Below are 10,223 nucleotides of genomic sequence, written 5' to 3'. Positions count from 1 at the left end.
TACCTGTTTTTGCTTCCGGTTGTCGGTGAACTAACCCCATGAATTCGGTTATACCTCGTTGGTATTCTTCCGTAAGCAATCTCGTGTTCGGATCCAAATGAGGTCGATCGATCCAAGAACGAAAATAATTTGAAGAAGACATATTTTTTATGAATCAAATTCGTGTGTAAATAGAGTAAGAGGGAGGATGAAGATATGGAGTGAATGAAGAGGAAGAGGAGTGCTTGTATTTATAGTTTAAATCCTGCCGACAGACCGAGGAAATTCCGACGGAATTCCGACAGAAAAGGCTAGTTCGTCGGAATTTCCTCGGAATTTTGTAAAATCCCCCAACAGCTCTCCAACGGCTATAATATTTCCTCGGAATTCATCGGTTTTTTCTGAGGAACACATTTTTCCTCGGAATTTCCTCGGAATATTCCGACGGATTGATATTTCCTCGGAATTCCGTCGGTATATTCCGAGGAAATTCCTCGGTATATTCCGACGATTTCATTTTCCGTCGGAATGTCCGTCGGAATGTCCGTCAGATGTTAATATCAATGAAAGTGTCCAAGGGGGTCAATTCTCGATGTTGAGCAAAAAAAATTAAGTATAGGCCAAGACTTTCTATTCAAAGCCGGTCTAACTTGTTCACTACTTCAAGCACTGACACTATTCAACCCGGTTCTATACCTAAGGATAAGAAGCCTCATGTCCCATCGTTAAAGAGATTGATGGCGATGAATAAACCAGAATATGAAAAAAAACGTTGTATGATTGCTTAAGTGCTGCTTCAGATGGAGGCATACAACCAATTTACGCATATGATTCTGGATCAATGGTGTCAGTTCCTAACGAGTCATAACGAGATCACGGAGAGAACAAGGATCTAGGTGTTGTTATTTTTCAGTCTAGCTATGTAACATAGCCTATGTTCTCCTCGTTCTTAATATTATCATTCAACATTATAGCTTTGTTTACATGTTAAACAAACCGACAAAATAAAACTATAAATTACGAACATCAGAACATATGATTAAATCGGGAGAAAATAATTGCAAGATGTGAATACCACGAATGGAACTTGTCCATCGACGCCTTAACAAAAATCAACCAAAATATTATTGTTGACTTTTTGCATTACAAGATACATTCATCTATTTCTATTCAAATATATGGTCAATATCACGTTCATCAAACGGCTAACAATAAATACACGTGGCAACTCAATGTTGGTTCAGCTTCTGCACAAAAGTCTTAAAAGTACAACGTGAGAAGCTCTAACAAAACGTGAAGGCCATAACTATTATCAAACACGCACAAAACACACACGAACACAAGTAAGACAAAGACAATGATTATTCGGGCAAAACTATGTACCTATTTGATTCTCTACATTCCTCTCTCACACCAAAGTCACAGACAAAACATCTCTCTCTATTTATATACACTTAATCACATCACAATTCTGAACAGAGAACATTTTTTGGGAGAGAGAAGTTAACCTAAAGTAACATTGATCCAGAGAAATGAGTAAGTTTGGTGGGTCTTTGTTCGGCTTAAACCTTTTACTGACCGTTCTCCTCGGGGCAGCCACTGCAGCAGCGGAGTATTACAATTATGGAAATGCCCTGGACAAGACATTCTTGTTCTTTGAGGCTCAACGGTCAGGGAAGTTGCCAGCTGCCCAACGTGTCAAATGGCGTAGCCATTCTGGTCTCGCGGATGGTCTTGCTCAAGGCGTAAGTCCATATATAACATACACTTAATTCGTATATTATATAGTTGGACATACACCTAATATATATCAGAATATGATTTATTTCCGTGAGATGGTCATTGCAAACTAATTATCGAAATTAGCATTTGTTGAGTTGTATTTCTAATGATGATGCTAATACTATTTGTATATAATGATATTGACGTTGGTATTATATATATATGATTGAACAGGTGAGTTTGGAGGGAGGATATTATGATGCAGGAGACCATGTGAAATTCGGTTTACCAATGGCTTTCGCAGTAACAATGCTATCGTGGGCTGCGGTTGATAACCAGAAGGAGCTATCCGGTTCGAACCAAATGCAACAGACATTGTGGTCAATCAGATGGGGTACTGATTATTTCATCAAGGCTCATCCTCAGCCTAATGTTCTATGGGGTCAAGTTGGAGATGGAAAATCTGATCACTACTGTTGGGAGCGAGCGGAGGACATGACCACTTCAAGAACAGCTTATAAGCTTGACCAGTACCATCCTGGCTCAGACTTGGCTGGTGAAACCGCTGCTGCTTTAGCCGCTGCTTCTTTAGCTTTCAAGCCGTATAACTCCTCTTATTCTGCTATCCTCTTGACTCATGCCAAAGAGGTTCGCTTTTTCTTAATTTTGGTTTGGTTATCTGTTTTAATTTCGGTTTGGTTTATATTGGTTTGGTTAATGATCATGGTTTTGGGTATGTTGGGTATTTAGTTATTTGTTCTGCTTGGTTTGCATATTTTGGTTTTCTAGTGTAGTTGATACTTGATACTTGATACTTGATACGGTAAGACAATTATTTTAGGTTTATTGGATTCGGGCACACTAAATTTGATGTTTGTCCAAATTCTGGTTCGGTTTTGATTATGAGTCCGGTTCAGTTTATATATTCAGTCTTATGTTATGGATCCGTTTCTGCTTAGATTCTGAACTTTGTTTTTTGCTAAGAATATGAATTTAGATTCTGAATATTTTGGAAACCTATTGTTGTGTTTCAGCTCTTCTCATTTGCTGACAAATACAGAGGATTATACACTGATTCAATCCCAAATGCAAAAGCTTTCTACATGTCATCTGGTTACTCGGTAAATCCCTTTTGATCTGATCTCTCAAAATCTTTGCTTCCAGTTCTCTCTTTCCATTGAATATTGTTTCAGTACAATAAATAATGTCTATATTGTGTTAATGTTTTGAAGGATGAGCTTCTTTGGGCTGCGGCTTGGCTACACCGTGCCACCGGGGACGAGTATTACTTGAAGTATGCTGTAAATAATGCTGGTTACATGGGTGGAACCGGCTGGGGAATGAAAGAATTCTCTTGGGATAACAAATACGCCGGTGTTCAAGTCCTTCTCTCCAAGGTAAACCTACTGGTTTCTTCAAGAATGTTGTTTTCTTGAAGTTTCAAGAAGACTAATCTTGATCCATGTTTGATTTCTGTATGTTTGCATAGATCTTGTTAGAAGGTAAAGGTGGTGCGTATACTTCGACCTTGAAGCAGTATCAGATGAAAGCTGATTACTTCGCTTGTGCTTGTCTCAAGAAGAATGGTGGCTACAATATTCAAACAACTCCTGGTAAGTTAACTCCTATAACTTAAAATATTAAACAAATCTAACTTCAAGTCCAAGTAACGAAAGTTTAATAGTCTAATCGAAATCCTTATTCCCGGGTCGATTTACAAATTTCAATTTATTTTTAAAAAATACTAAGCTATGAAAGTTAAATGGTGTTGTTAATTCAGGTGGTTTGATGTATGTTAGAGAGTGGAACAATCTGCAATATGCATCTGCGGCTGCATTTCTTCTTGCGATTTATTCGGATTATCTATCTGCAGCAAACGCTAAACTCAACTGTCCTGATGGTTCAGTGCCGCCTCAAGCACTTCTAGACTTTTCAAGATCTCAGGTAACCAAATCTTCACGAACACAAAACCATTTCTCAAGTGATTTTAAATGTATTAACCGAGTTTTTCTCATGCAGGCTGATTATATTCTTGGAAAGAACCGTCAAGGGATGAGTTACTTAGTTGGATATGGACCAAAATATCCAATCCGAGTTCACCATAGAGGCGCTTCGATCCCTTCAATCTTTATTCAACGGTCTACTGTGAACTGTGTACAAGGATATGATTCTTGGTATAGAAGGGCTCAAGCTGATCCGAATGTTATCTATGGTGCTCTTGTTGGTGGACCAGACCAGAATGATTACTATTCCGATGACCGGACAAACTACGAGCAGACAGAACCAACATTGTCTGGAACAGCTCCACTCGTTGGTCTATTCGCTAAACTCTCTGGAAAATTAGGTAAACCTTGTGCTCAAATAATTCTTTGTTCAATGGATCATCAACTAATGTTTTGGAATTTTGTAGGTTCTTATGGAGGAGGATATTCTAAACCTTACCAAACACCAAAACCACCAGGTTGATATTTTTTACTTGCAGCTTCTTTTGTAACTTTTCTGCAGTGTCTGATTCTCATTTTCTCTCACACTCATCCACAACTTCAGCTTACAAAGCAACAACAACATACACTCCAAAGCAATCAGGTGCACCAATCGAGTTTCTTCATTCAATAACTGCAAATTGGATGGCCTGGAACACGAGGTACTACAGACACAAAGTGATCATCAAGAACAATTCTCAGAAACCGATATCAGGCCTCAAGCTTAAGATTGAAGATCTCACAGGACCTATATGGGGACTTAACCCAACAGGGCAAAAGAATACTTACCAGCTTCCTCAGTGGCAAAAGACTTTGAAAGCAGGGCAAGCTTACGATTTTGTCTATGTGCAAGGTGGTCCTCAAGCTAAGGTCTCTGTCCTAAGTTACTACTAATCCTTTTCTTTTAATTAAGATTCCATTTTCCTTCTTTTTGTTTTTTTTTTTTTTGTTTATGCATTGTGTGAGATTTGAAAATAGCCAACCAAGTTGAGACTAAATCTGAGAAATGTAAATTTGTGTCCCTTGAGAGATAATTATTTTTGCCTACCTAGTGAAGGAATCGAAGAAAGAAAATGATATAACACCAAAAGAACTCAAGATTGAGCTTGATTTAACACTCAAACAAAAATTGAAGGTTCGGACAAAAACATAACTAGAACAGAAACAAAACTGAAACAATAGAGAAAGGAAGTGAAGTATCATAAGTTAAAAACATAAGAAGAGCATTTTCTTCTACATATAAGCTTCTACTCGTCGTTAAAGGTGGTCTTCTTACCTGCCAAAATAAACCATGAATTAGTGAGAAGCTAGTTATTTAATATCAAGATTCAAGAAACAAGATCAAGTTACCTGAGAAACTAGGTCTGTTGAATCCACGGCCACCATCTCTTCCTCTGCCACCGCCCCTTCCACCACCAAAACGACCACGGCCACTATCTCTTCCTCTACCACCACCGCTCCTTCCACTACCAAAACGACCACCACCGCTCCTTCCGCCACCACCGAATCCGCCACTACTCTTCTCCCTCGGTTGATCAACAACAATACTCCATCCTCCCATGTCACTACCATTAAGCTCAAACGCCTTGTCTGTGCCGTCTTTAAAATCAAGGTAAGCAATTCTGTAAAAAAAAAACCAATCTGTTTAATTTAGCATATGAGAGAACATTCACAAAACTGGTAATAAAGTGGAGAGGAGTTAGTCACAAACCCTTTGGAAGCTCCGGTTTCACGGTCACAGGGAACAGAAACCCTCGTGATGTCTCCACATGAAGCAAAATGCGCACTCAATGCGCTCTTGATGTCTTCTTCAGGAAGAGAAGAGTCGAATCCCTTAACAAAAATCGATTGACCTCCACCACCACTGCTTCTGAAGTTACCACCGGCACTGCAATAATTTGCCAAAGAGAATACTATAAACACAAGAACATAATACACAATCCAAGACATGAATAGAAAAAATCAATATACCCGCTCTGTGGAGTGTATGCGGGTCTCTCTCCCCTCTCTTGAGCAACATCAAGACGAATATCACGACCAAGCATGGATGTGCCGTGAAGTTCCAGTGCCTACGAACAAACGACTTAGTAATCCGCAATCAACCTTTTAAATCCTTCATCATAAGCCAAAACAACCGCCTCACCTTCTGTGCTTGTTCAGCAGTAGCAAACTCAACATGGCCAAAGCCTCTGAACCTGCCATCGTCTTTTGACATGGCAAATCTGACATCAACAACATCGCCAACATCTTTGAAGAAATTCTCACTGTATGTGGAGGATAAAAATTAAGTAAGGCCATGAACAAATAAACAACTAGACAAGAGAAAGAGATAGTTAAAACGATGCTACTTACACATCTGATCTTTCAACATTGAATGATAGATTGGCAACAAAGAGTGTCTTCGATCCTCCTGTAGCAGGAGTCGATGGGGTCTTAAGCTGAAAGACAAAAAGCACAATCAATACAAAGCAAAGACATTAAAGCAACTACAATGGGATTCTTACCTGTTTCTGCTCAGCATCCACCATTTCAGCATCAGAGTTCTGTTTTTATAAAACAGAATGGAGTAACTTTCAATCAGCAAACAGCAATACAGCTTCTGTTCAAAATAATGGAAAGTAAACATTGCTCTCACCTTTTTCTTCGGGGTTTCTTTCTCATCTTCACTCTCTGATTCATCAGAATCAGAATCATCACTACTGCTATCCTTTTTAGATGCAGGTTTTTCATCTTCACTTTCCTGCAAAATGTTAAACACATGGTCAATGAATCAAATATAATACATCAAAAGCTGCTTGATGATCTCGTTAAAGTACATAAGCTAACCTCATCAGAATCTTCCTCGGATGAATCAGCCCTGCTGGCAGCCTTGGTAGTAGCAGGAGCTGCCTTCTTAGCAGCAGGTATCTATATCAATACTTGAGTAATTAGGCGCCATTTTGGAATATATATATATATATATATAGCTAACCTCATCAGAATCTTCCTCGGATGAATCAGCCCTGCTGGCAGCCTTGGTAGTAGCAGGAGCTGCCTTCTTAGCAGCAGGTATCTATATCAATACTTGAGTAATTAGGCGCCATTTTGGAATATATATATATATATATATAGCTAACCTCATCAGAATCTTCCTCGGATGAATCAGCCCTGCTGGCAGCCTTGGTAGTAGCAGGAGCTGCCTTCTTAGCAGCAGGTATCTATATCAATACTTGAGTAATTAGGCGCCATTTTGGAATATATATATATATATATATAGCTAACCTCATCAGAATCTTCCTCGGATGAATCAGCCCTGCTGGCAGCCTTGGTAGTAGCAGGAGCTGCCTTCTTAGCAGCAGGTATCTATATCAATACTTGAGTAATTAGGCGCCATTTTGGAATATATATATATATATATATAGCTAACCTCATCAGAATCTTCCTCGGATGAATCAGCCCTGCTGGCAGCCTTGGTAGTAGCAGGAGCTGCCTTCTTAGCAGCAGGTATCTATATCAATACTTGAGTAATTAGGCGCCATTTTGGAATATATATATATATATATATAGCTAACCTCATCAGAATCTTCCTCGGATGAATCAGCCCTGCTGGCAGCCTTGGTAGTAGCAGGAGCTGCCTTCTTAGCAGCAGGTATCTATATCAATACTTGAGTAATTAGGCGCCATTTTGGAATATATATATATATATATATAGCTAACCTCATCAGAATCTTCCTCGGATGAATCAGCCCTGCTGGCAGCCTTGGTAGTAGCAGGAGCTGCCTTCTTAGCAGCAGGTATCTATATCAATACTTGAGTAATTAGGCGCCATTTTGGAATATATATATATATATATATAGCTAACCTCATCAGAATCTTCCTCGGATGAATCAGCCCTGCTGGCAGCCTTGGTAGTAGCAGGAGCTGCCTTCTTAGCAGCAGGTATCTATATCAATACTTGAGTAATTAGGCGCCATTTTGGAATATATATATATATATATATAGCTAACCTCATCAGAATCTTCCTCGGATGAATCAGCCCTGCTGGCAGCCTTGGTAGTAGCAGGAGCTGCCTTCTTAGCAGCAGGTATCTATATCAATACTTGAGTAATTAGGCGCCATTTTGGAATATATATATATATATATATAGCTAACCTCATCAGAATCTTCCTCGGATGAATCAGCCCTGCTGGCAGCCTTGGTAGTAGCAGGAGCTGCCTTCTTAGCAGCAGGTATCTATATCAATACTTGAGTAATTAGGCGCCATTTTGGAATATATATATATATATATATGCAGAATATACAAATAGAAAAATGAAGATATAAGAATAAACTTGTCACCTCAGATTCATCATCTGATTCATCAGAAGAGTCGTCCTCAGACGAGGACTCTGCCTTAGCTTTCACTGAGCCATTTTTAGCAACTGCAGCAGGTTTCTTGGTAGCTGCAACTTCTTCCTGAAAATAGATGGTGTGTCAACAAATATCCAAGGATATCAAACTAAACTTGGATAGTAATAGAAAGTTGACCTCGTCTGAAGATTCTTCCTCAGAGGATGAGTCATCCTTTGCAACAGTTCCGTTAGTAGAAGCAACGGCCTTCTTAGGTGCGGGTTCCTTCAAAAACCAGAATACAAGGTTATAGCAACATGCTTCATAGGGTACTTCAAACAAGAACAGGGCACTACAATACCTTGACTTCTTCCTCGATATCAGAAGAGTCAGATGAATCAGAGCTCTCAACTTTTTTAGGCACCTTCTTCTCAGCTTTCTCCTTCTGAACAGCAGCAATCACATCTTTCTTCTGCTTCTTTAGGTTCACTTTGGTGTCCAAATCATCCTCAGGATCTCTCTTACCTGAAGAATAGGAGCATACAAAGTTAAAACCAAGCCAAGCATCCCCTTCAACACAATAGGATATATATCGAGACTAAACAGTCAATATACTTCAAATAGTCCAAAATAAGCAGGGGCATTGTTAAAAATTAAATACGAACTATATCAGAAAAGCATACAAAGTTAAAACCAAGCAACCCCTTCAACATAAAACAACCTGTATCAACAAAGGAGCTGAAATGTCAAGATTATAAGTACATATAAGCAAGTATATTATATCCTATGACAGACACATTCCAAAACAAACAAATGAACAAGGTAATAAGGAGATGGGTAAACTAAATTAAATAACTTTATCCATCAAAATGTACAAGTAGGAGCAATATATAAACGAAAACGCTCAAGGTTCATACCTTTCTTCAAAGGCTTGGTGGCCTTAATGGCAGCAGGTGCTGCTTCAACCTGAAGCAATGTGTCATTACAATCTTAAGAGAAGGAAGGAGAGCTAATTAGAAAACCCAGAAGGAGAAGAAGCTTACCTTGGTGGCGGATTTTTTACCCATGGCGAATTTGAGAAGAGAGACTGCTAGGTTTAAGAGTGAAGGCAGAGAGGCAACAGCTGCTTGAAGATATTTTTCAGTTTAGGGTTTTACGATATGTATTTATAATCTTTTTGATTTTGGTTTCGGGGTAAAGCTGTCTTTTCGAGTTTTCCATCTAACGGCTGTCTACTCGCGCGTGTTATTTGATTTTCTCCGACCACTTGAAGTGAAATCGCCTTTTTTATGGAAAGATATCAATTTGTAAATAGTGACAACGGTTGGAAAATAACTAGGTCAAAACGGAGTACCACATCCCTCTCTAAGATGGGCTGAGTTTTAGTGCTCTTCGGTAGGCTGGGCTTTAAGGAATTTTGGTCTTATTCTCCTCGGCCTTGTGACAATAAATAGAAGTCAACTTTTTCATTTTAAATGGACCTTCGATATAAAAAGCTCAAACTAAATGCTATAAGCATTGAAAAACTTCTCGTAATGTATTTAACCAGAAAATCGTTTATATCTATACTATTAAAGCAGGATCCTATTGTCGTAATTACCTTAGGGGTATGTTTCCTTCACTAACATTGCATGTTTCATTAAGGGCAATTAAGTAATATTAATAACAAATCTATATTGGGTCATTATTTTTAGATCCAGCCCAAATCAAATCTCTCTTGGGCCATTTGGGCCTATTAAAAAATCAGATTCAATTCTCACCTTTTTTTTTTCCTTTCGACCATTGAGTCCAAGTTCAAATAATTTTTTTTCAACTATTCTTAATTATTATTTTTTTCTTTTCTTAATATAATTTAAGCATTCATAAAAATAATTGAATTTTTTTATTGAAAAATATAAATCTTTATTAAAAGTATATAATTTTTTAATTAAAATATTAACCCCATAATAAAATTAATTTATCAGAGTTATACCAACTTAATTCATTAAAAAAATAAATTTTAATTTTTTTAACATAAATAGTCATTTAAAATGAAATACGATAAATAAAGATAAAATTTTTAAGTCTTTTATAAAATAAAATACAAATATATGAAAATGTGACATTTACTAAATATTTGTCAATTGAAAAAAAAACAAAAATAAACCCGCGCTTTGAAAGCGCGGGTCAAAATCTAGTCGTTTCTTATATTGCCAACACATACATACTATTTGATTTTATGTACCTTTATCC

The 10,223-nt window shown here is 37.9% G+C and overlaps 2 protein-coding genes across 2 annotated transcripts; one reads left to right on the top strand and one right to left on the bottom strand.

The window, feature by feature from the left end:
- Positions 1-1,370: 1,370 nt before the first annotated feature.
- On the top strand, positions 1,371-4,732 carry LOC106343273 (endoglucanase 5-like). The gene is made up of 9 exons (XM_013782441.1): positions 1,371-1,724; positions 1,936-2,349; positions 2,736-2,822; positions 2,934-3,098; positions 3,191-3,314; positions 3,482-3,645; positions 3,721-4,045; positions 4,112-4,162; positions 4,249-4,732. Exons 1-9 carry the CDS (start codon positions 1,512-1,514, stop codon positions 4,575-4,577), a joined length of 1,872 nt encoding a protein of 623 aa, XP_013637895.1. The 5' UTR covers positions 1,371-1,511; the 3' UTR covers positions 4,578-4,732.
- A 30-nt stretch (positions 4,733-4,762) lies between these two features.
- On the bottom strand, positions 4,763-9,143 carry LOC106343274 (nucleolin 1-like). Its single transcript, XM_013782442.1, has 13 exons — positions 9,035-9,143; positions 8,909-8,957; positions 8,353-8,516; positions 8,190-8,276; positions 8,001-8,117; positions 6,319-6,423; positions 6,188-6,226; positions 6,036-6,121; positions 5,827-5,947; positions 5,655-5,752; positions 5,395-5,571; positions 5,034-5,305; positions 4,763-4,959 (listed from the first exon to the last, which is right to left on the bottom strand). The coding sequence occupies exons 1-13, from the start codon at positions 9,056-9,058 to the stop codon at positions 4,931-4,933; spliced, it is 1,368 nt and encodes a 455-aa protein (XP_013637896.1). The 5' UTR covers positions 9,059-9,143; the 3' UTR covers positions 4,763-4,930.
- Between the last annotated feature and the right edge of the window lie 1,080 nt (positions 9,144-10,223).

Source organism: Brassica oleracea, chromosome C5 (genome assembly GCF_000695525.1).
Source record: "Brassica oleracea var. oleracea cultivar TO1000 chromosome C5, BOL, whole genome shotgun sequence".
NCBI lineage: Eukaryota > Viridiplantae > Streptophyta > Magnoliopsida > Brassicales > Brassicaceae > Brassica > Brassica oleracea.
This window is presented reverse-complemented; position numbering and strand designations above follow the sequence as displayed.

Bases quoted from the DNA above. Each gene is read 5' to 3' on its own strand.
- LOC106343273 (XM_013782441.1), top strand. From the start codon at position 1,512: ATGAGTAAGTTTGGTGGGTCTTTGTTCGGCTTAAACCTTTTACTGACC. The intron at 2,823-2,933 runs GTAAATCCCTTT...AATGTTTTGAAG, and splicing joins ACATGTCATCTGGTTACTCG to GATGAGCTTCTTTGGGCTGC. The intron at 3,646-3,720 runs GTAACCAAATCT...TTTCTCATGCAG, and splicing joins TAGACTTTTCAAGATCTCAG to GCTGATTATATTCTTGGAAA.
- LOC106343274 (XM_013782442.1), bottom strand. From the start codon at position 9,058: ATGGGTAAAAAATCCGCCACCAAG. The intron at 5,753-5,826 runs GTGAGGCGGTTG...GTTTGTTCGTAG, and splicing joins CTGCTGAACAAGCACAGAAG to GCACTGGAACTTCACGGCAC. The intron at 5,572-5,654 runs GTATATTGATTT...AAATTATTGCAG, and splicing joins GCATACACTCCACAGAGCGG to TGCCGGTGGTAACTTCAGAA.